At 43.6% G+C, this 25598-nt stretch overlaps 1 protein-coding gene across 2 annotated transcripts in view; it reads left to right on the forward strand.

Annotated features, from left to right (window-relative positions):
- The window catches only part of IGF1R (insulin like growth factor 1 receptor), a 169204-nt gene that overhangs the window by 123496 nt on the left and 20110 nt on the right, over positions 1–25598 (forward strand). Inside the window, exons 3-17 of one of the 2 annotated variants that reach the window (XM_063412802.1) lie at positions 2379–2691; positions 5204–5349; positions 7116–7260; positions 10239–10453; positions 12422–12548; positions 13765–14003; positions 14464–14631; positions 14808–15012; positions 19194–19480; positions 20924–21060; positions 21356–21515; positions 22025–22130; positions 23482–23552; positions 24826–25055; positions 25330–25440. In XM_063412802.1, the coding sequence (XP_063268872.1) occupies positions 2379–2691; positions 5204–5349; positions 7116–7260; positions 10239–10453; positions 12422–12548; positions 13765–14003; positions 14464–14631; positions 14808–15012; positions 19194–19480; positions 20924–21060; positions 21356–21515; positions 22025–22130; positions 23482–23552; positions 24826–25055; positions 25330–25440 (2660 nt within the window). The remainder of the gene's footprint in view (positions 1–2378; positions 2692–5203; positions 5350–7115; positions 7261–10238; positions 10454–12421; positions 12549–13764; positions 14004–14463; positions 14632–14807; positions 15013–19193; positions 19481–20923; positions 21061–21355; positions 21516–22024; positions 22131–23481; positions 23553–24825; positions 25056–25329; positions 25441–25598) is intronic. The other variant, XM_063412803.1, reaches the window with a different exon arrangement.

Raw genomic sequence — 25598 nt, forward strand, 5'->3', positions numbered from 1 at the left:
TAACTTGTGTATCCTTCTGTGCTCCAATTTATATTTCCGTAGACCAGAGTCAGCAGATTTACCAGGAGATGCAGGGAATCCTATTTTTATAGCAGACTGCTCATGAATGGCAGAGGCATTAAGGGAATACAGGAGTCTTTCACAGGAATGAAATAAACTTAATCTGTGTTTATCCCAATGCTTAGTACAGCAGTGTTTGTTTTCCAGCAAATTGTTCAGATGAAAACAAACAAACAAAAAAAATCATGCGTTTAATCAATATATCCAGTAATGAACTTTGTGGAGGCACGGGGTGGGGGGTGTGTGTGGTTTTTTTAGCAGGGCTTTGAACTGGAAATGTAGCTACCACATGAAATCTGAGTTCTGGCACCCACTCAGCACAGCAGTCCATCTGCTAGCAAGACACGCTGATTTATTTTTTGTTTTTAATCCCTTAGTAGTGCCAGATGCAAGTGCTGTGTACCTTAAGGTGAAAGGCAATTTGTGATGCCTTACTAAGGTGGCATCTGGGCAGACTTCTTTTGCACTGGTGCAGATTACAGTCAGAAAGAGAATACACACCTGCATGTGTGTTTTATTTTGGTATACAGGTTTATTGTGTGAGATTTGTTTCCTTTTCAAGAAAAAAAAATCAGCACCTTCAGACAATGAATTATTTAGCAGTGATTGCCTCTGCATTCCTGTTTTCTGTAGTCTTACAGGCTCTGCAAAAATTTTCTTGATTTGGTTTTCTTGTGATAGTTGTGATACTTGGGGTACCTGAGCAGGCACCAGCAGTGCTCATGGTCTCAGCTCCTTGTTCTCATAGTCTCCCCACTCCATCTATTTCAAAACAAGGTGATTAAAACTAGAGTCAATATAGAATCAATTTGACAAGAAATGCAAAATTCTTCAATGGCATTTTGACAAGTCCTTTTCAAGGTGGGCACTGCTTAAAGCTGCCAAAAAATGGCTCTTTATAGTCAAAGTCAGTGTAAGAGGTCAACATCCTGGATGCAGAGCTATGAGCAATGGGGTTTTTTGTGGGTTTTGGTTTGTTTCTGTGGGGGACTGATTGTTTTTGTTGTTGTTACTGTTATTATTATTGCTTAATAGCAGTCTTGAGAATTTTATCCTGTGTCAGGATGGTGGAGTTCTGCTGAATGGGATTATAAAAACTGAAAAGCCTGGACTTCATTATGGGAGGAGGAGGGAATTAAAATTTTATGATGTTTAGTCCTGCATTAAAACAACACCATAGCTGCAAAGAGATAAATCACAATGCACAACTTGTGTGGAGTTTCATCAGCTGCTTCCATGGTCTCTCCTCTCCTGATTCTCTGCTCTGCTGGAATCATTCAGTTTAAATGTCCGTGGTGCTCCACTTGGACCTCTCTGTAGTGGCACCACTGAAATCCAGTTTTCTGCTGTTGTTACTGATACAGTGTTCTAGCTAAGTTAGAAAGTGGCAAACAGTTACTTAATGCAAACCAGATTTGCAATCTGTGTGTTTCCAGAGCCTCTGGCACACAGCTCCTGTGGCTAAAAGGCCATAGAGTGCTGTAATCAAAATGCTGTTGTTACATAAATATAATGCTGCCACTTCTTTTGATCTAGCAGTGGTGAGCTTGGCTGCTGAGGATTCTGCTCTTTGTTCGTGTCTTCCAAGCTGAAATGCTTTCACATAAAACGAATGTCTCCATAAATTTGCACCCCGTTTTTTTTTTCCCCTCCCTTTCATATTTTGTTCTCTGAACCCAGAATTTGAGGATAAGGCAGAATTCTGTTATGCTCTTCAGGGGAAACTAGTAGCTCCGTAATTCCTTGGTATTTGATGTGGATGATGATTTGATACTTTATTAAACCGCATTTTGCACACATAAGCAACATTGGGATGCTACGCTGGGGTCACCCAACCATGTGTGCTGCAGTAGAGCAGGGCTTCCTTCTACAAGTGTAATTAAGTTGTTTTGAAGGAAGCTTGTTTTCTTGCCAATAAAAGACCAATTTGAAGTACAAATAGGAAAGGCAAGAAATGCTTAGAAAGACAATAAGTCAGCATGCCAAAAAAAAAAAAGTCCATAATACTAGGGCTATGGAATAGGTTCCAGTACTGCCTGTTTCCATTATCCTTATGTTGATCTTGCTTTCAGCAGTTTTCTTTATTACTTACTTGGTTCATGCCATAAATTTGATCTGAGAAAAAGATACTTTCAGGCAACTAAAGCTGAGAAAACCAGAATTTTTTGCAGTAGTGAGTTTGTTTAGGTTTTTTTTTTCAGAGATGCTCTAGAGCGCAGGGAGTGAACCACCACAGGGCTGCACAGAGCAGAGTTTCTCCTTCAGTGCCACTCACCTCAGCAGGTGTTGCTCACTCTCCCTTGTTTTGTGTCCCACAGTGTGCCCCAGCTCGTGCGGGAAGCGAGCCTGCACAGACCAAAACGAGTGTTGCCACCCCGAGTGCCTGGGGAGCTGCACGGCGCCCGACAACAACACGGCGTGCGTGGCCTGCCGCAACTACTACTACGAGGGCGTGTGCCTGCCCACCTGCCCGCCCAACACCTACAAGTTCGAGGGCTGGCGCTGCGTCACCAGGGAGTTCTGCTCCAAGGTCCCCGCCACGGACGCCAGCGAGTACGAGAGGTTCGTGATCCACAACGACGAGTGCATGGCCGAGTGTCCCTCGGGCTTCATCCGCAACGGCAGCCAAAGGTAACGCGGCCTCCGCCTCTGGTCCTGTGTGGGTTTGTCACTCCCTGTCCAGGGGCAGCTTGGGGTGCAGGGTAATTGGGGGAGAGAGGAGGGCACAGGACGGGAGTTTCAGTGGGGGATTACGTGGCAGAAGCTGACTTTGACTTTTCCACAATGAATCCACGTGATGGGTGCGTGTGGTCCTGTGCAGCATCAGTGGGCTCTGGTTCTTCAGAAGGGTTCATGCAATGCAGAACCAGCTCTTCAAGCTGAGAGTAACAAAACAAAAGTGAAGCCCAAGAACAAAGGGAGGCCCAGGGTTGGAGTTGGCTGATGATCATTATCACACAGAACGAACCATAGGAGTTACCTTGCCATGTGTATTATTTGCTTTATGTGTGCCTGCATTTTAGACACATGTATTCTTCAGTGTATTTAATTTAATTTCCCTTTTTTCACTATTTCCAGGAGATAACAATGGTCTTTTAGGAGGAAGTAATCATCTAGATGGTGACAAAAATAATGCAGCAGCCAACAGTATTATACAGAATAATTTCTTGTGAGAGTGTCGCTCTCCTCCTGTTACTTAATTGTAACAGAGCAATGTTTGCTTGGGATTTTTGTAATTTCCGGTGGCTTAAGCAAGTAGCCTTTGTTGCCTACTGTCCTTTCAAAGTCATGGACTTTCAGTAAAGGATAGTCAGTGTGCTAAAATTTGTAGTGCTTCAGTATTGTGCTAAAAAGATGTCTTTGTAGGCTGCTGTGTTTTCTGCTAAGATGATCATGGTGATGCAGCAGTTGTGTGCCTCTGTGTACATGTCATCCATCCGTTCCAAGCAGTCTCCAGTTGGCATTTGGATACAAGCAACTTAACACAGCCTTTGCCCAAATCCAGATATTCACCTGAGAAATGCAGCTTTTGTTATCTCCTGGAGCTTGTAGTAGCAGCTGTTTGAGCTGCTTACGCTGGAGTGCGCAGCCATCCTGTCTTATCTCGATGATGTGCTCTCTGCAGAGATTGAAAGGAGCTGTAACTCAAGGCTAGTGAATGTTCTGTTCCCCAGAGGTGCTGTTAACAAATAGTTGCAAATGGAAAGCATTTCCAGCATTCTTTGTACATATAGTTGAAGCCTCTTTCTTGTGTCTGCAGCTTTTAGTGGTTTGTGGCATGTTATAGAGCAGGATTTTGAAATAGGAGCTTACTGCTTAAAAAAGGAGCTTCTTTCTGTTATGGTTTATCCATGGAAAACTGTTATCAATTTACATGTTTCTTTAAGCCTGAGAAGAAAGTGGGTTCACTTTCCTTGTAAAAAAATAAATAGTAAGCCCCTGTCCATCAGTGTTGTCTGCAAAGGCCTTTGTCTTTGGAGCTGGGTTTGGATTTTTTCAATTTTTATTTTTCCTCTCTGTAGTGAGATTAGGTGATGTAAGTAATCATGAAATACCAAGTAAAATGGTAGAATAAATTGGAAAATAAAATTTACCTTGAATCGGGAAAGACATTTACCAGGAGGAGTGATCAGAGGGCCTGTGTTGTGCACACGTGAGGTGTCCAACTTGGAGATGAATACGCAGGGAATATAACATGGAGCCCTTTAAAAAGCTCCTGCAGCCAAAGGCTGGTCTACCCTGAGTTCTTGTTTTTTGAGTTTGGCTGCTAAAAATGCTTCTGAGTGCCTGTGAGTGTCAGAAGCAGAAATGAGCCTGTGTTTCAGTGTTGCCTCCCAGCTTCTGGCAATCTGATTTCCCTGACTTTGGGGCTGTGTCTTTCTTGATGTTCTGTCTGTATCACCCATTTTGAACCCGCTGAGACTTCTGGGCTTCCTCTCCCCATTTCTGTTGCCCCATTAGTTGTGCTTGCATCAAGACACAATCTTCTGTTTCCTTAAACTTGTTGCTTTAATGCCTCTTAAGCTGTAAGAAGTAGTGACTAACTGACTGCTCACTTTCTCCACATCCCTCCTGACTGTGAGCCCCCACAGTTGTGTTTCTGAGTTAAATGGCCAGGAGCATGGAATTCCCTAGTGCTGAGCTTTAAATATTGGTTTATGAACATGGACACAGACAACTTTATAAGAATGTGAACAGTATTTTCCCATCTCCAGTTCTTGGCTGGCCTATTTGGTGAGGTTGGGCCTGGATTAGCACGAAACCTCCCTGCACTCTGAGGCTGCCTTTGTAAATGAGAGGAGAGGGGTTCCTGGGAACCATTCAGTTGGAGTCAATGTACAGTTGCAAGGGCACTGGGTTTTACCTGAAGTGCCTTTGACTTTGGAAGGACCACAGAGCCTTCCAGAAGCTGGCAGCCCGTGGGTATGGATCCATTCAGGCCCTGGAGGAGGTACAGTGCTCCAGCTTCTCTGGAGTGCATCAGGCAAGTGTATCCTGAGCAAGCATGGCAATTTTCATTCTGGCCTGGAGGATTTGCCTAAGCTTTAGAGGGAAATATCTTCCAAAATTCAGCTCAAAGCAGTCTGTAGACTCAGTGTCGCACATCACTGTTTATTTTCAATATCCACCTCTTTCCTCACAGCATGTTCTGCAGCCCTTGTGAGGGGCCTTGCCCCAAAATTTGTGAGGATGGGAAAACGAAGACCATTGACTCAGTCACGTCAGCACAAATGTTGCAGGGATGCACAATTCTCAAGGGAAATCTGCTGATCAACATCCGGCGTGGAAGTAAGTGATCGCCCTCTCTTTCTGAACCCCTGATAAGGCTGCTTTTCACATTTTTCCTTCTGTCGTCAGCGTAATGATAAGAACATTATAAACTCAGCAAGCTGTTTGCTTTCCCGGCCAGAGCAGGGCTCCTGTTTGATTTGGCCCACTGCAGCACCATCCTGCCCCACGCGGGTGGAATAGGTATTCAGCTCCCAGGGAAAGCTGGGATTTTTGTTAGGTTTTTTGGCAGGACGAGGAACCAGGATTAGGCAGTTAGACAAGCAGTGGTCCCAAAGGAGTAATAAAGGCTCAAGAAGGTGGAAAAGTTGAAAATCCTTGCATCTGGGTAGGTAAATAACTTGTCACGTGGCACTGTAAGACTGCAGATCCTCACTTTTTAGGGCAAGGCGTGGTGTTTTGCTAGAACATGGAATCCAGAGTGCTGAGAGCTCTTATAAAGCCTGACACTGTGCTGCTGGATGGTCAGCATTAGTGAGCTGGCCACCTCTGTCACATGTCTTGAACAAGCGCTGGATTAAATTTGTCAGAGCAGTGATTCATCAGCCAGGGAGGTGTTGACAGTTGATGAGCTCTTAAAAGCAGAGTAAAAATTGCTGTTAGTTTTTATTGGACTTGTATGTCCCTATGGAACGTCCCTTTTGGTTTCATGAATAAGGTTGAAAGATTGGGATCTGTTTGATTCCCTACCTCATGCTGAATGAAAGTTCCAGGGTTTGGTTACAGCAGCATGTGAATTTTTTAATTTGTGGTCCTACTGCTACAGGTACAGTCTTCCCTTCTGGGAGATGTTCCAGTTATCTGGGGCAAGCGTGTGGGAGTGTTTTTATTTTATTTAAGCATTATTTTGGAGTGCCAAAGAGCATCTGATTATTTGGTATGGGAACCAACCATTGGTATTTGGTTATTGGTCTTCCCAGCCATCTGTTAAGACTTTGGTGTGTTTATGGCAGCAAACACACCCCAAAGCATCTTCTCCCAAGTCCTTAAAAACTTCTCCTTGGAGCTGTGGTGTACCTTGGCAGGGTGGTGACACCAGGCAATGGGCTTGGGCCGGGGGTTGCTGGAGGTGAGGACAGCAAAGCTTGAGCTTGTGAAGGATGGGGTGTTGCAGCCCTGGGCAGGGACAGTGCATAGAGAGGAGGCAGTTCTGAAGAGTGGAGCTTCCTCTGCAGTCATTTTAATAATTTCTAATAGAAAGTCAGCTTCAGTGAGTTGTCTGGAACATGTTCCATGGCAGGAGGACTTCCTTTTTTATCTTTGCTGTTTCATCAGCTGGTTCATTTTTTAGCTTTTCAGGTTATGGAAAGCAATGCTCTGTGGCCCAGAGCAGACCAGGAACATACCCTCTCCTCTGCATCTTCAATCTCATTCTCTGTTTTCCAGTGGAGCTTTCTGCCTGAGCTTTGCTCCATACCCAAAGAGCAATTCCATCTCATGGTGTGAACATTTACACGTTTTCATCCCGGCCAGAATGCTGGCTCACCATTTGGTGCTGGCTTCAGAGGGCAATGCCTATGGAAAGATCAGGTGTTCCAGTATGGAAAAGCAAAACTGGTTTCCCACTGTTACTCTGTGGCTTTATTTTGCCCTCCAACCATCTGGCTGCACAGGCAACTGTTCTAGGGGAGGAAAGCCAGTGTCTCTCATTTTCAAAACCAACAAGTACAAACATTTTCTTTTGCTGAGCTAATACTGCACGAAGCAGAATATTAGTCAAAGCTGTGAATTCTGTTACGATAACGATTATCTTTTTCTCACTGTAGATAACATTGCCTCAGAACTGGAGAATTTTATGGGTCTGATTGAGACAGTGACGGGGTATGTGAAGATCCGTCATTCCCACGCGTTGGTCTCCCTGTCTTTCCTGAAGAACCTGCGCTACATTCTGGGAGAGGAACAGGTGGACGGGTAAGTGTTCATGTATTTGTGGATGTAATTTCACCTTAATAGAAAGCTGTGGAGAGTAAGTCTCCTAAAAACCATTCACTTTCATTTATAGCATCTCCTCTTCCACTAATATGCAGCGCTTTTTCTCCTCATGAGCACCTCTGCACAGCAGTGCTCATTTGCATTACTGTGCAGATCAGCATGTTAAATTTGAGGATATTACAAGTATTTTGTGGTACCTTTGCTGTTGTTTTTCACTTTAGGTTTTTCTAGGTAGATTTTTTTATATCAATAAAGTGGTTTAGTTTGTTCTTTTTGCAGCTTTTTGAGAAAAGAGCATCTTCAGAAACAATTGGATTTCTTTGTAGTTCTTTACTGTTGGGTTTTAGAAGAGTTTTGTGGAGAAGTCAGCTGAAAGGAAATACGAATTTTACTAGCCAGAGAGTGCAACTGGAAGTGAAACACAGTGCAAGTTGCAATTACTTGCAACTCCCTGAAATGTTAGCATTACATGGATTATCTACTGAGCATGCAAAAGACTGGTCAGGAAAAGTTGATCCCTTGAAATGTTTGCTGTGGATTATATTGCTTCTATAATTACTCACCATGTGATACTCCTTGCTGTACATAACTCCTGTTTTCCTATGATGGTAAAAGTTTGTCAAGGCAAAAGTTTTTACCCCTGCAGAGTGTGTGATGCTGAGGAGTAGTGAGGGTCCTTCAGCAGACTGTCTGCTCTTTCTCATCCCAAATCAAGTAGCTGTCCCAAGTTTAAACCAATGTTCTGTGGAAGAAATCAGTCCCCTCCATAATGACAGAACTATTAAATGAAGAATTGGGAGAAATTGTAGAAGGCACAATTGTGGAATTTAATTGTAGAATTAAATTGAAAAGGTAGTGTGAGGGTCATTGGAAATGTTGCTTATGTCTGACATCTGCCCTGACTGTATAAAGGTAAAACACCAGGGATTCTTCACAGCCTCCCTCTTTCTCTCCGGCTAGTCTTTGGTCAGCTTTAAATTCTTAAAATTCCTGCATCTGACAGTGAGTGCAGGGCAGCTCTCCCTGCTGCCCTTGCAGAGCACGCTGTGAGCTCAGGAGGAGCACTGGCTCTGTGGAGAAGCTTTTTTCCACCTGCAAATCCCATGGGATTGTCAGTGCTGAGCTCGGGCACGTTCGGCCGCTCCGTGCCCTCACAGACACTCCGGTTATCGACTTGTCTGTGCTTCTCTCCCCTCTCTGCCTCGACCTCCTTGGATCTGAGTTTAGCTTTGTGCCCAGGTAGTAATTACGTTCATGGTACCTTGTCTGTCAGCAAACAGAGCTGAACCGAGGGGAAACTGGAGGATTATCAGTCAGATTCCCAAGTAGAGGAGAGTAAATAGATGCAGCTTTGGAGAAGAAAACAGGGCTGACTGGGGAGGTAAAATAGATTTATAGTAAAGAGCTGCTTGTGCTAAAATTCCCCTATGTTAGGAAATGACTGCAGTTACATACAGGGGCAGTCTCTTTGCTTGGAAAACGCCTGGCATAATTTAGGCATTACCACAGTCTAAATAACATGTCCAAAAATGCCTAGGTGGAAGTAGGCACCCAACAAGGAAGAACTGAGCCTGAACAATTACTTGGGCAGAACTAGGTATGTCAGCTTCATTAGAAATCGAGTCCTAGGTAATTAGGGGACAGGTGGAAATAGAAATGGAAATGGAATTATTCTGAAAATACACTCTGCATTACAAGAAATGGCAAATCTGTGCAGATTGGAGCCAGAATGCAGTTTTTGTTTCAGTTTGAGTGAGGGAAGAATTAATACTAAATTTTAAATGGAATAATTGATGGAAAACCATAAATTGATAATATGGCAACTTTCTATGAGCCCTGTGCTTTGTTTGCCACATTTCCCTGCAGAAGCTGTGTAGTCAGAAGGGTTTGTAAAAAGCCCAGTCTGGGTCTGTTGACAAGGGCTTAGCAATGTAAGATGGGCCTCATTGTGTTAATGGTGGATTTTGTGTAATGTAGTTAATGATGGGGGAACTTCTCACCAGAATGAAATAAATGCTGCCATGGTGGGTTAGCTTGATTTAGGTTCATCAGCTACACAGAGCTTGATCTCATTTCCCAGTGGTGCATTCCTGTCCCTGCTATCCCACAGTGTCAGTGTCCTTGCAGGTGGTGTCCTGCAGCTGATGTAGAGCCTGCAGTCTTGCTTCTGTTGCACGTGTGGTTTTTTTTCACGATTCAGCCCAATTGAGTAGTACCAGGAATTTCTTGATAATACTTAGTAGGCCTTTTGCATACAACTTTGTATACAGTATCTGTGGAAATGAAGGATGTTATTCCAGGGCTGGGCTTAGCAGTAGGCTCAGCACAGCTGCCTGTGTTTCGCTCTGTGCTCTGCAGTGTGCATCCTGTGCAGTCAGTACAACTGTTTGCTCTTGGGTTTCAATGTACAGGTGCAACTGTACTTGGCACAATGCAGGCAACCTTTATTGGGCCAGGAGGTAGAGCAGAGAGGCAAGGAAACCTCACTATGCAAACTCTTAGAGCTGCTTTTGTAAACATAAGCAAGAGCTGTGTTAACAACTGTTTTATTGTCAGAACTCCAGAAGGCTTTTCCTTCCATAAAGTATCCAAGGTTACTGCTTCCCATTTACCACCAAATGGAAAATGCAGTGTAGGGACCTGCTGGTCAGAGGACATGAATTTATATGTTCCTTATAGCAGCTCCTCTGCAACTCTTAAAACACATGTTGGAGTGGGATTTAGATGGTGTGGTGTCACTTTTGGAGTCCTGTGTCACACTCATTTCCCTGCCCCCCAAACATTCAGGATTAACTTGCTCCATGGGAGAGAAGAAAGCCCTTTGCTGAACACCAGTTTAAAGTACAAAGGAACAAACACAGTGTTTCTTATATTAAGTTTTCTTATGTTAAGGTATTCTTTGTTGAAATGGGCTGTGAATTAAAACAAGTATTTTCTCTTCAAAAACTTCCTTCTAGGAATTATTCCTTCTATGTGCTTGACAACCACAATCTTCAGCAACTGTGGGACTGGAACCATCATAACCTGACAATCAGTGAGGGGAAAATGTACTTTGCATTTAATCCTAAACTGTGTGTTTCTGAGATTTACCGAATGGAGGAAGTTTCAGGAACCAAGGGACGACAGAGCAAAGGAGATATAAATCCAAGGAACAATGGGGAGAGAGCCTCTTGTAAGTAAACAAATCAAAAAATCTCAATGCCAGCTGCACAGGAGGGTGTCACAAGAGCAAACCCAACATGCTGACATGTTGCTGACCATTGCAATATCTAGAGTTTAGGATTTGCAGGAGGCTTTCAGCCCTTCTGCTTGTTCAGGCTTTAAACTGTAGCTGTGAAGGTACCTTTGCATGAGTGGGAAACGATGGGGTTACATAGTCCCTATCTCATCTGTAAAACCCACTTGTAGAAGATGACTTCTTCCCAAATCCCCTGTTCTGTGGCAGCAGCAGCAGAGAACAATAGGAGCATACCTGGGAAATGAGAAAAGAAATCCAGTAGTTTGGTGTATCAAGGAGCAATTTCTCAGTCTCCTTTGTAACTGTGCATCATCATAGGTGTTTTCCTCTCTCTGATACTTACTCTTTCTTGATATTAAGGAAGCTGCTGAATAACAATTCCATAGACACCAAAACAAAACTGTGTCTGTTACATTCAGCTTCATTTAAACTCCTGCCAAATATTGTACCTGGTTGCTAGAAATGCTTGTTTCAAACTCTGCTTCGTTTTCAAATCACTTGCTTTTGAATTGAGAATACTTTTTAGTATTCTGCAGTATTCTTAAGCCTGAGTGTATCTGCATTTAATTCTGGATTCTGCAATGGTCAGAGTTATTGAAGTGTCCTCTCTTGGCTTTGGTGGTCTGCACATGAGGTCTCCAGGTGTAACAGTATGTTTAAAAATAATCTCTCTTCTAGTAATTAGGAATACCTACAAGTTTTCACCTCAAACCCTTAAAAATGTCAATGCGTTTTTCCCTTGGTCAGTTTGTGGTGTTTTGGAGCTGAGTAAACTAAAATGTGCCTTGTGTAAAAGTCAAGACCCCTTGTTGTGGACGGTGCCTACAAAACTAGGACACGTAATCTGCTGAATTTCTCTTTGGGCGCAATGCAGACACGCAGATGGCCCCGACCCTTGTTGTAAGCACCCTCCATTCTTTGCACATTCAATAGAGCAAAGCCTTGCAGTCCTGGAGGAGTTACAGACACACAGCCAGGCCTTACTACCACTGAGGCCAGTGCCAGCTGCTGCCTGCTTTTTTAAGAAACCAGTACAGAAAGCTTTCTGACTCTGAGAAGGGCAGAAGAATCAACAAAAGCTCAACTGCCTTTGCAAAGATAGCACCAACAGTGCCAGTGTACACGAGGGTGAAAACCTCTTTATTTTCAGAGCTTCTGTGGAGCATTAGAAGCTAGCTCACAGTTGACAGAACACAATTTCTTCATCCAAGAATTAAGTTTTTAAAATGCTATTTTGTTTTGGGTTGGAAAGCTCAGTGAGTTGGTAGTGGGAAGCCATTCATTTCAAAGCTGTGGGCTTCCATCCAGGTCTGTTCAGAAGAGTAGCTGGAAGCTGCTGCCATCAAATGGCTGTGCCGCATATGAACTGGGTTTTGGAGTTCTTGGTCCAGCCTCTGATGAATAGGAATGTAAACTCCTTTGTCTTTTCCGTGTTGTTCAGTCTCCAGAAGAACAAATGGTAGTTGTCAAAAGTTGTCCTGGAGAGTGAGCACACGGAGGGCGGTGACGGCTCCGCGCGTGCCTCGGAGCCGGGTGATGAATTCAGCGCTTCCAGACAGTCCTGTGGATGAACAGCGCTTCCACTGCTCGCCCAGGGACAGCCTGCAGTAGCTTTCAAGAGCTTTCTGATGATGCATCAAAAGAAAATCTGCTTCAAAAATATGAATAACAAGTGGCTCAAGCATGTTTTAAACTGATTGCCAAGGTCACTGCTTACCTGTAAGCTCTCAGGTGTAGTAGGAGGAAAGAGGAAGCTCTGCAGGGACAAAGGATGTTGGTGTCCTGTGGTGTCGTAGGTGCTACTGGAAAGGCTCCTTAGCTAAAACTGACATCTAAGAAACACAAAACACTGAGAGGTGATGTGATGCCAACTCTGGCATGTCCTGTCCTTTTGTATTGCAGGTGAAAGCAAAATCCTGCATTTTGTTTCCAACACGACGCTCAAGAATCGGATTAAACTGACATGGGAGCGGTATCGCCCTCCAGATTACAGAGACCTCATCAGCTTCACTGTTTACTACAAAGAGGCGTAAGTAGATGTCAGAGATGAACCAGCCCAAGGGAGAGCAGAAGATTCTGTTCCTCCTGCAGGATGGCTCACCCAGTTTGTGTATTTCATCCTGAACTCCTGATTTTGTTCTGATTCTTTCCTTGGTGGGGCACAAACCTCCTTTTAAAAGAGGATTGGTTTCAATGAGTCCTACAAATGGATTGCAAATCCATCAGGAAGTGTCAAATTTGAAAAAAGAGAAAGTGGATGGCTTGGCTCTTCTCAAGGGGTGTGATCTGGAGCTCCTCCCAAGTCATCATGTTTAATGAGATGTTTTCTTTCTCTAGTCAAAGTACTGAATAGAGAGCATCCCAGGTCAAGAGTTTTTGCCCTGCCACCTGGATGAGTTGTCTGCTCGGGGTTTGGGGTTATTTAGACTATTAAGTTGTGGTCATTTCCTGCATTAGTATCTCTTGAAAGTGTGAGGCAGTTACTGGAGAAATCCAAATTACTTGGGATATGCCTTTGCATATCCTTGTAATGGCTCAGATTTAATATAATAAAAGAAACCAAATGGGTACAAAAATAACTCTCCAAGCAGTCTGGAGGTGTGAAAGAGAGGTTTGGAATGCTGGTAATGATACATGGAGAAAAGACATGGGACATGGAAGCACAAATGGTTCATGTCCAGCATCACTTGAAAAAGATCATTGTGACATTCTACAATGAAGCCAGTGCTGGCAAGTGTACAGATATTAACAACAAGAGTTTGTGTGCTCTTGCACCAGTGTTACAACTTCTGAAAAGTAGAACTGTATGTGTGTTTGTATTGTGTGGAAATAAGAGTAAAAAGCCCATTGGAATGGTCAAGGCCAGTCTTGGAACTTTGGGATCTTTATGGTAAAAAGCTTGGCCCCTATCAGTAAGTTTTTTCAGTTGCTTCTGTTTGATGTGTGTTTATTTAAAGTCTGTCTGAAGCATTTCACTGCCTGTTTTGTGTAAAAAATACAGATAAATATAGTGTTTTCATGGAGAATGGTGCTTTATTGCTCATGACTAAAACTGAACTCTGAATTTTGTACTGCTTGGAAATGCAAGTTTGTTGGGTTTCTTTTTCTAGTATATTCTGCTGTGGAAAGCAAGCAAGCTTTATTTGTTTCATTGAACAACTTTGAAGTGAGACACTCTCATACATACATGACAATCTTTAGGAGAAAATAACTATTTGTTCTACTTTTTTCTTTGACTATTTCAGACCATTCAAAAATGTGACAGAGTACGACGGGCAAGATGCGTGTGGCTCCAATAGCTGGAACATGGTTGATGTTGACCTGCCACCAAACAAAGAGAACAATCCTGGAATTCTGCTGCAGGGGTTGAAACCTTGGACTCAATATGCCATTTATGTCAAGGCTGTTACCCTCACAATGATGGAAAATCATCATATTCATGGAGCAAAAAGTGAAATTATATATATTCGAACCAATGCTGCAGGTGAGATGCTGGGCTCTGGGATGAGAGGTTGATAATGCTGCAGGTGTGATTAGTGCATTATTATGCACATTCTGTCGTCAATACAGAAATAAAATTTATGTGCAGATGATGTGCATAATGCTAGCAGGTTCACTAATTATAATAGTATTAAAATTTGAATTATAACTTTTTTTTCAGATACTACTTTCATTAGGAACTATGGGAGCTTCTTGGAGTTGGAATTTCAGGCTTTGTTCCATTGTAAAGATTAAATTAAAGTACAACTTTGGGTTGGGAGTTGGTTGCAGTTGAAGCTTCAGCTGCTGGCATAAGTAGGAAATCCTTTCTTTGGAGTAAGGTGGTGTTTTTCCTTGCAGTATAGAAATGCATTGGGATTCACTCAAAAGTTTGTATGTAAATGCATTGTGGAGTGCTCTAGATTGAAATACCTTTCTTTTTTCTTTCGTTTTTCCTTCCCTAGTGCCATCCATTCCCCTGGATGTTATTTCAGCATCCAACTCCTCATCCCAGCTGATTGTGAAATGGAATCCTCCCTCTCTTCCCAACGGGAACCTCTCGTACTACATCGTGCGCTGGCAGCAGCAGCCTCAGGACAGTTACCTGTACAGACACAATTACTGCTCCAAAGGTAGGAGAGCTGGATGCTCCTGTGTTGAAATGCCTGGGACTCTGCCTGCCAGGGCTCCTCACTGGCAAGAGCTAAATAACAGCCAAGAGAGGGAATGGGTAAATAAATACAGATTGTTGCTGTATCTGTGATTGGGAGAGAGGGAAACCAGCTCTGTTCTGTTCTTTTCTTTCAAGATAAAGTCCCAATTCGAAGATATGCTGATGGGACCATTGATACAGAAGAAGCCACTGAGCCCACCAAGCCAGAGGGCTGTGGGGGAGAGAAAGGACCTTGTTGTGCTTGTCCCAAGACAGAGGCAGAAAAGCAAGCGGAGAAGGAGGAAGCAGAGTACCGCAAAGTCTTTGAGAACTTCCTTCATAACTCCATCTTTGTCCCCAGGTAATGGATTTTGGACACCTTTTTGGAAGTTGGGCTGATAATCTCATCTTTTAACATTTCCTAGAACTGAGGTTTCCTGGACAGGAAAGCACACAGAAACACACGAAACACTAAACATTACCTTTCCTCTCATGGGAGACAATCCACAGCCTTACTTTGCAGTTTCTCTTATTTGCCAATTTTCATTTCTTTCTTTCAATTCTGGCCCGTAGTAAGGGTTCTTACTTGTATTGATCAAGGATTTCAGTGATGGTTTCTTTTCAGACTGAAGAGTCACTTAAGGAGCTCGTTGTCTGTGAGGGTTTCAGAGAGGAGCAACATGAGGCAGACAAAGGGTTTCAGATGTGATTCTTCTCTAAATAACCATTTAAGTACTTGTACTCCTAATCTGAAGATTTATCTTTGAAATTAAGGGCACAGTCACTTCACAGAATTGAAACTGGGTTGGTTTTTTTCTCCTCACTGCACAATTTGCAAAAGGCTTGTATGTTTCCTGGGTCAGTGCTGCAGGGAAATATTTAATATTTCCACTCTCCCACAATAAATATGCTTACATGTTAAGTGGAATTTTAATGATTCTGTGCTGCAACACAGAGTAGATCCTACTGAATTAATTGATGGTTTTGATCTTTGAGTTTCCAGTTTATCTTTCAGGTAAGCTGTTGTTACTTTGGGTGATTGGATGCTGGGGCAGGGCTCATGGTGTACAGCTGTTGTGTTACAGTATTTAATACGTTGTAAGATCTCAGTGGTGCACCTTGTCTCATTCTCCCTTCTGGCAGGGGAAGCCCATGGTCAAATCCTGGGTTTGGGAACACCAAAGTGTGGCATTGCTGCTCATTGATGCTGTTTCATCTAATTCTCCATTGTGATTTTTTGAACCTTTATTCAAGGATGTGTTGGATTGACTTGTTGGGGTTGAGACTTTGATATTCTCAGTGCTTCTTAGCTCTATCCAAAAAATGAGGCACTAAATCCTGCCTGTCTTGGGAGGTGTGGAGTATCTCACCTGAGCTGTGTTTGGGTCACACTGAGCATTTTGCAGTGTTTCCCCAGTGGTGAGGAGAAGCAGCCAGGATCAGGTACAGGAAGTTGCAGCCTCCATGTCTGATCATGATGTCAAACCTGAGCCATGGAAAATCACAAGATCTGATTTTGGACTTGGTGAAATTGCACAGCAGAGAGTTTTGAAAGCCATGTGTCAAGTCTAAACTACCTCATGGTCTGTTGCAAAGATTTTCTTATTTTCCCCCAAACATTTGTAATTCAGAATGTCTTGTCTTCTCCCAAATTTTCTCGCATCCTGCCACCCTCCAAGAAAACTCATGGAACCTTGAACTCAGTAACAAATAAATTGATCACTTCACAGAGAATTTCCTGAAAGCTTATCCTTTTCTCTTAAATTACTGCCATTAGAGTGTTTTGTAGCAGCAGGGGCAGATAAGGGACAATGCTCAGCAATAGCTGCATAGCCAAGCAACTTTTAAGAGACTGTATGTCAGGGAAATTAAAGTTTATGAGCTGGTGAGACATCTCCATGGGACAAATCTAAGCAGCTTGTTACTTGATGTCCAGTTTTTTTTCTCTCGTTCCCAAGGGAGAAGCTAATTAATGTGTTAATGCAAGCCTCAATAGTAGTATTTGTTTCCAGTGTTCTACCTGTCTCCAGGTTATTATGAAAGAGTTGCAGCATGTAATACAGCATGAAAGTATTTGACTGGGTTTTAAGATTATTTAAGAAGTCTGTTGATCTAATCTCTTGTGCAACTTCTGGATGACCCCATGTGTATTAGTGCCATGGTGAATTTCAAACAGGGCTGTGCTTAGTCTTGAAGAGACGCTCACTACCAGAGGAGAATGAGTTCCTTCTTCAAGGTTTTTGTTTCTCTAATGAGCAGGATGGGACAGGCTCTGTGTGTAGTCTGAGCAGTAACATTAAAATTGCCACGAAGCAGAAGAAGAGTGAGCTTTGCTGTTAAATAGCCCAAGTTTTTTTAGTCTTTTTGATTTGATTTAATTTTTCAAAATGTTGTTTTCAGTTTTGCCCATGCATTTCTTTTCCTTCCTCTCCCTTAATGGAATAAATGATTTTTTAAGTTTTTATGTCTAGACTTCTCCTTACTTCCTTGGATGCATGTTTTTTGCCTTTATCTCTGCATTTCATGAATGCAGGAAGCTGCTTGGCTGAAAAGAACTGATGTCAAATCTCATGATGTTTCAATTACGTTTGCCGTGTCCTGCAACTCTTTGCTCTTCCTGACACAACTGTTACTTTCACCAACAAGTTTTGTGTTCCTTTATCATTTTCTCCAAAGACAAGCAAGGGCTGTACTCCCCACCTCCCACAGATACCACCAAAGTGTGGAGGATCCATGCATCCCATAAAAGCAGTGATGAAGTCAGGCCTTTTGGGTCCTTGTATTGGCACAGGCTTTTGTGGTTGACTGAAAATGAACTTTTTGTTTTCACTGCTTTAAGCACAGAATCTGCGCAAATGTTCATCAGTTCAGGGCTAGGCATCCAACTTTTTCCTGATGAGAAGTTTGTTCATTCCACTGAGCTAAAGCAGTAAATCAATACACATTGTAAGCAGGGTGAATAGGTTCAGTAACTTCCATGGATACCAGTGTAGACAAGGCACAAATGCTTATATCCAATGAAATTGCCTCAACTGACAAGATATTCACTTGTATGTTGGTTTGAACAATTTGTTGCTAACTTAGGAAATTCTTTCTTGTCTGTGTTTATTTCTGTGACGTGGTTTACATGGTGGTTAGAGTGTCAAAACGACTACTCACGACATAGTAAAGGGATTTTGGAAATTTTTGTAGTGAACTCCTAAAGAAAAAATTCATCCAGCCTCTGCCAGAAGGTTTCAAAACTGAGTGAGCCTGTTCTTGGCTCTCTCTGCAGCAGGCTGCTCTGTTGCTGCATGTACTCAGATGATATATTTGACAGTGAATTAAGTTCTCCTGTTGAGTCATCTTTCCTCCTGTTGTGTGCTCGAGGGAGGCCTCATTTGCCTGGTTTGTAACTTGCTCTCTGGTGGAGCTGTTGGACCTCATGCCCCTGGTACCTGTTGCACTGGCCATGTGTTCCATGGGCAGTGGTGAAGTGATTCCAGGGACAGGATTCAAGCCCAAACTGGTTTTGTAGTGTGACTCTTCTTACTTTGTCCTTTACCTCCCCTGGGGCGTTGCTTTCCAGGCGTGAGCATTCCTGCAGCCCCTGGAGACAAAGGAGCAGGAGCAGCAGAGCCAGACTGCCCTGTGCACTTGGTGCTCCTGTGCAGAACAGTCTCAGATCTGGGCCAGGACCAAGGGACAGGTCCAGTGTATGGCCACAGGGTGTTGGTTACGTGATCCATGGGGTTCTAAGAGTGCCTTGATCCTTGTCCTGTCACTTGGGACTGTCCACTACAGCAGTTCCCCGGGCTTGAGAAAGCAATGGCTTGGCTGTAAATCCTCAACTTTTTAACTCTGCTTAAATTTCACCCAGATGCCTGCAAGGTAAAACTGCTCATTGAACTTTTGCCTGTACACAATATGAGTGCTGAGTTTTCTTGCACAGGAGGATGGTTCCTTTGCAGAGCTTTTGTTTGGGTGAGAGAAGCAGAGATACAGAGATGACCACCCGAATGGTGGTGAACCTTCATGGCCTTCAGCTGCCTTCCAAGGTTTCTCCTCTCAGTGCAATACGTTCTAATTTCATCACAACTGCAAAGCTAACTCTCAGTAGGCTCAGCTTCCTTTGCTAATCCAGCAAACTTCAAAACTATTTCCCCCCCCTAACCTCTTCAACCTTTAGCATCTGATTTCTATTTTAAGTGTCAACATTACTGTCATGAAACACAAATCCAGGATGCTTGTTGAGTAATGGTGAAGCTGTTCATTGCTGGTTGGTTTATTGTGTGAGGTCAGAAGCTTGCACATTCATCTTGGAGCTCAGTGTAAGCTTCAGAGTTTTGGTTGATTCCTGACTAAAGGAGAGAGAAATGAGATGTGTTCACATTGGCAGGTTCAGATTGAGGGAAAGTTTTCCCTTGTTTTGCAGTTTCCTTTATTTAGCTTTTTATTAGCTGTTGTCTGTTTCGCTGGGGTGTTTGGCACAGTTTTCCCAAAGCTGGAGAAGAAGTGGGTTTTCTCTAAAGAGCCCTTCTCTGTCCTGTGTCTGCTCCTCAGGCCCGACAGGAAGCGGAGGGACGTGTTCCGAATCGCCAACGCCACCCTGGCCACTCGGAGCAGGAACGCGACCGGGAGCGACCACTTCACCAACGCCTCCGACGCGGAGGAGAGCGAGGTGGAGTATCCCTTCTTTGAGACCAAGGTGGATGGCAAGGAGAGAACTGTCATCTCCCATCTCCAGCCCTTCACTCTGTACCGCATCGACATCCACAGCTGCAACCACGAGGCCGACACGCTCGGCTGCAGCGCGTCCAACTTCGTGTTTGCCAGAACGATGCCCTCAGGTAGGCTCACGTGGGGCCTGCTCTGCCTTTGCTGGGCAGAGATCAAGCTCAGGGGGGACAAGCTCTCCCAAACCTGTTAGAATTACATTGGGGAATAGTAAAAAAAAATTCCATGCAGTAGCATAAGTTGGAGCTGCGTAAATTTTTTGTTTCATGTCCTTGACTGGTGTGTTGTGTGTACTGAGTGATGTGTTTGAGTCTTTGCTGGGAGCTGGAGAAAGGGAGAAGTTGACTGCCAGATAATTAGGAGAGCTTGTGTTTCCCAGCAATAGGAGTGAGACCCCCAGACATGGTGGGCTGAAAGCTTTTGTTCCTCAGCTCCCTGTGTGCTGAATAGAGCCACGGCAACGTTTCTCTGCTTATGTTTGGTTTTGCTGTGCTCACTCGGAGCTGTTTGCAGATGTTGGAGTTTTGCTGGTGGGAATGTTTGCCAAATGTTTCTTCTGTCACAGAATGACCATGCATTTGTCCAGCCTGGGAACAGGAGGAATACTGTGTTTCTTTGTGCCCAATCCCTGGCCTCTGGACTACTTCAAATAGGAAGCACTGAATGCTGTGCTCGTCTTTGGGACTTTTGCAGATTGTACTTCTGAGAAGAATAGAGATGATTTTAGTGTAAGCTCATATGCATCCGGCAATGAGCTTCTGACTCCAGCAGATGTCTGGGGATATTGGATGCAGAATGGTAGCAATTTTGTTTTGTTTCTGGAAGGAAAGGCTATCATAATCCAGATCCAGCTGTGTCAGTTAAAAAAAAGCAAAAAGTATTGCTTATTTCAAGGAAATAAGGAAATCTGTGAGATTGGGGGAAAGGAAAGCAGTGTTCCCAGATTTTTAACACATGCTTCTGAAAATTAAAGACTAAACAATCCTGCTTTCTTCTGTTATCTTTAAGATAGTGGTATTTTTTCAGTCCAGACTGAAACGTGCTTCACGTTCCTGTTAAGTTTTGAATAAGTCACATAAAATCATTAGGAACTAAACAGGGATAAAGCTATTCCTGAGTTGCTGCTGAGACTGTTTTAAATGGGAGTAACTGTTTCCTATGACTGTTTTAGGAAAAGGCTGTCAGTGGGGCAGATGCTGTGTGCTTACAGCTGTTTGCAGCCTATTGGTGGGAACAGCTCCCTGCACTGTTTTGGTGTTGGGGAGAGCTGGGAAGGCAGAATCAGGTGCTGATAACCAGGGTTTTATGGCACACAGAGCCCATGCCTGATGGAGCTGTATGCTCTGCTCTGATTTTCTGGGAACCAGTAGAACAGACTGAGTTAATCTCCAGCAGGCTCTTGGCCAGTGGAGTTTGTTCCCTGGGTTTGAATGGCTCTTCCTGCAGAGCTTCTGCACCTGAAGAATATTGTGGACCTTCCATTTTCCTCAGCTCTGGCCAAAGCTCCTGTTTCACTCATAGGTGTTCTTCTCACATCACCTGTAAATATTTTACAGAGGGAGCAGATAACATTCCAGGAACGGTGTCATGGGAAGCAAAAGAGGAAAATACTGTCTACCTGAAGTGGTTGGAGCCTGCAAATCCAAATGGGCTAATCCTGATGTACGAAATCAAATACGGGCAGCACGGCGAGGTGAGGATTTGACATCACTGCTCATAACTCCTAATTTATACACAAAAAGGGATCTTTCTTAACATGCTTCTGTGCAGTGCTGCTCAAACAGAAATTGTGATTTCAGACACTCAGCACCTGCCAGCATGTCTTTCCTTCATTTGCTTTGAGTTCTTAAATTCCACGTATGTCCTTATGGTGTTGGAAGTAAAACTGATCAGGTGGGGCTTTTATAAAAATGAGCTTATCCTGCAGCTATATTGCTTTGTCCAGAATGTGAAGACAATGACATGTGTAACTTGCTTTTTTCTTCTAGGAGAAGCGAGAGTGTGTTTCCAGACAGGAATACAAGAAGCTGGGAGGAGCTAAACTAACTCACCTGAACCCTGGAAATTATTCTGCCAGAGTTCAGGCCACTTCCTTAGCTGGGAATGGGTCCTGGACTGAGCCCATCTCTTTCTATGTGCAGCCCAAATGTAAGACAAATGTTGATAGTCTGTGTTGAATTGGGGATTTATTGTCTTTTTGATAATTCCTGATGAATTCCTGAATAGCTCCATATTGTATCCCTTTTTGGTTTCCTACTTGATGACCTTTTAACAATTTGAAGTAAAGAGCAGTGCATGTATATTCTGAACATAAGCAGCTGCAAGGTGAACAAAAGGTGGGGAAAAAAGGTGAATGTGCAAGTGAACAATTGGATATTGTTCACTGAGGAATGCAAGTCCTTTAAGCATAACTTGTGAAAACAAAGCCCAGACAGACACTGTTCTGTACAAAATTAATGCCTTTCAGTGTCTGCTTTCTTGATTCACTCATCTGCAGTCAGGGAGGGTTTCAAAGTACATTTTTCCACATCAGACAAGAAAATGAGAACTTTGATTTCTTCCCTGTATGGAAATACACTGAGTGGGTTTTGAATGTTTCTTTGTTAACAGAGGTTTTATGGAAACCCTGATACAATTGTTTTTCTTGTCGGTTGCAGCAGCAAACTATGGAAACTTCCTGCACTTGGTGATTGTGCTCCCTCTTGCTCTGCTGCTCATCCTTGGGGGTTTGCTGATAATGATCTATGTCTTTAACAAAAAGAGGTGAGTTCCATGTGCTTAAACCTGCAGCAGGGGAATTGTTTATTTTCAAATCTGTGCCCATGGAGCGAGTCAGAAATTGAAAAGAGAAATTACATTCAGAGGAGCTGAGAGGCTGAGGTAGATTCTGCCTTGTTGGTGTGGGAAAGGAGATGGTTTAGAGTTATCAGCATCTGGCTGCTGCTGCTGGAGATATGAGGAGGGTTTTTATTGCAGTGTCATGTTTGAGTGGGAAGAGGAAGGCTTGTGAGGAATATACCAGTGGGGCAATGATGGCACACACTGGACCTGTATAATCAGAAGATTTGACTGAAATACAGGTCAATAGAAATCATGAAAGGTTAGGTCCATTAGGTTAATCTGATTTTTTTCAGATTCTAGAGGGTTTTTTGAAGTCTTTACAACCACTTAAAAATTTTTATCCTGGCCAAGAGCCATCACTGGGACTGTTCTGCTGATTTGTTCTTCTCAGTGTTGTTTTTTGTAGCTAGTGATTTATTGCTTTATCTCATTGAAAGACATAACGAGAACTTAATAGCAGTACAAGTGTTTGTCTTGCAACTCTCTAGCTATGGAGGTTTTTTGTTACTCTCCCATTAATTATGCTCATTGAGTATCCCATGATTTCCAGCTCTAATTCACTGGTAGCTCTGCAGACAGTGGTACCAGTTCTGCTCAAGCTCTCCAGAAAAGTCTTTGTCTCTGGTGATTACAGTACCTGCTTTGCCTTCCTTAGGCTCTCCTAGGTGAAATTCCTGATAATTTTTCCTTGTTTAAGCTGTTGTTCTAACACAAGAATATTTTCTCTGTGAGCCTGTCCCCTGGAAAAGCTCTCAAAGTGCATTTATTAGGTCTTATTCTGAAAATCACCCCAGTAAAATTGGGAGGTGTGGCATTGTGTGGTTTTAAGATAAAATATTAGAAACACCTAGGAAACAGTTGAATGGAATCCCTCACTAAAAAGAGTCATGCCTTCTGCTAAAAAACTTCATTCCCACAGCAGAGCTGGTGATGGTAAAGGGCATTCTCAGCCACAGGTCTCCTGGCTGGATAAATATATAGCTGACTTTCTTAAAAGAAGGTTTACCCAGCAGCTAAAAGTACCTTGTGTTTACATTTTCCTGGTGCTAATTTGAATCTGGAGAAGACTCCAGAATTCCTGGGAAGCTATTCTGGACCATGTTCCCATTGATTATATGAGGTAGATAAGATCTCAGTTCGTCCCCTTTGAAAAACTCCACATGCAGTAAATAATATTCTGTGGTTGAGCAAGCAGTGGAAAAGCTGTAGAGGAGATGGTCTGAAATATACTCAGATTTAAAGATAAAAGAAATAAACCTCAATATTTCTACAGGAACAGTGACAGACTGGGCAATGGAGTACTTTATGCTTCTGTGAACCCCGAGTACTTCAGTGCCTCAGATGGTGAGTGTGACCTTCACTTGTGCTGCTTTCACTGTCCTGTGTTCTGCTGGTGTCTGACTTTGGAAGATATCAAACTCCAATAGACATCCTGTAAAGCTGCTTTCCCCATTTTATTAGGACAGCCCTGGAATCTACAATTGCTAATATGTAAATGCCACTTGTCTGTTGAAACTGGGGAGGTTTTGAATTGTTTTCCTGTAGTTTTGTCCACCTGCGGCAAATTGGGATTTACGAATTTTGCTTTCAGATTATCATCTACCTTTCCAGTTACATTTTCACTGGAATGAAGGAAGAATGAATGAGTTTGTGGCCTTTCCTGTTTGCCCTTTTAAGCTCTGTTTTACCCTATTGAAACAAATGCACTACTTCAAGAAATCACATCATCAGACAAATGTCCTTGAGGCCTCTGTTTTTCTGTTTATGGTTTAGTTTGGTGCTGCTGTTGTAGAATTCTTGCTGGAACAGTATTTTCAAATGCCCCCAGGAGACTAATGGGTTTACCCAGAGTGTTATTTTTTTATAGCAACACCATTAGGGTTAAAGGTCTGTCACTGTTCATGCTGTAATCCTCTGTTTTCATCCTGTCATTTCACCCATGCAGAGCATGTGACACAACTGTCCCCTCCTTTGGTGACTGACAGGCAGCAGCATCAGTGAGTCCTTGGATGTCTTCTTGCCTGAGGCAGTCCTGCCTCCTGGCAGTCACCTTCTGAGAGCTCTCTTCTGCCTCAGATCTAAGACCTGCAGCAGCAGCAGCAAGTTCTGCCTTTGCTGGTGCAACGGTGTGTGTGCAAGGGATCAGAATAGTGCCATGCAAAGAGCTGCTGGATCAGAGCCTGCTTCCCTCTAGCCATAAAATCAGTATTAATAGAGAATACAGCAGACACTGAACTGATAGAGATGATCAAGTATGTTTGATGCTGTCTGGGAGAATTAGTAGAGCAAGGATTCCAAGAAAAGATTTAACCTAAAGCATTGATTTGAGCCTTCTCCCACCCTGCTTTTGTGCTTTGAGGTTCCTTATTTCTATCCCAAAATGTCAGTACCATAGTGAGGCCGCTTCAGGTCCGCCTTTCTTTCAGATTTATTTGTATACCATCATCCCCCTGCCTCTGTGTGGGACAGACCTGGCCTGTGTGCACACACGGTGCAAGGTCTCAGCTTTCTGTGGGGTTTGAAGAGCAGAGCTGTGGGGGCAGTTGTGTCCTGGGGCAGGGAGCGATCCCAGCACGGGCAGCAGTGGAACGTCACAGCCTGTCCTCTCTCCCCTCAGTGTATGTGCCAGACGAGTGGGAGGTGCCCCGGGAGAAGATCACCATGTGCCGGGAGCTTGGGCAAGGCTCCTTTGGAATGGTGTACGAGGGAATAGCCAAGGGAGTGGTGAAGGATGAGCCAGAGACACGGGTGGCCATCAAGACGGTCAATGAGTCTGCGAGCATGCGCGAGAGGATCGAGTTCCTCAACGAGGCCTCGGTGATGAAGGAGTTCAACTGTCACCATGTGGTGAGTCCTGAAGATGTGACGTGCCTGTGACTCACCCAGCCCTGGTGCTCATGGACACGAGGCTGTTCTGGGCACGTCTGCCCTGACTGAAGTGGGAATTGGGGATTTCAGCTTCAACTCTGCGCAGCTTTGTAACGTTATCCTGAAACCCCAGTCAAAAAGTGGAACCAAATCTGCATTCAGACCTTTCCCACAGGGTTACATATCAACATGAATAAATGATAATTAGCTGTACTCGTGTACTTGTGCTGAACATTGGTTTTTCCTCTGCCAGGTTCGGCTGCTTGGTGTTGTTTCTCAGGGCCAGCCTACGCTGGTTATCATGGAGCTGATGACACGTGGGGACCTCAAGAGTTACCTGAGATCATTGAGGCCAGACACAGAGGTGAGTCATGAGTTGCTGGATGTTTATTTCTTCAGTTTGAATCATCTTGAACAAGACAGCCTCACGTTGGAAGCAGCAGGCTATTAGCCTTTCCTGCCCTTCTCCCTCAGTCTAAGGACAAAACATGAGCTGTTGTGTGAACTCCAGCAGCTCTTTCA

The sequence above is a fragment of the Prinia subflava genome, chromosome 15 (genome assembly GCF_021018805.1).
Source record: "Prinia subflava isolate CZ2003 ecotype Zambia chromosome 15, Cam_Psub_1.2, whole genome shotgun sequence".
Lineage (NCBI taxonomy): Eukaryota > Metazoa > Chordata > Aves > Passeriformes > Cisticolidae > Prinia > Prinia subflava.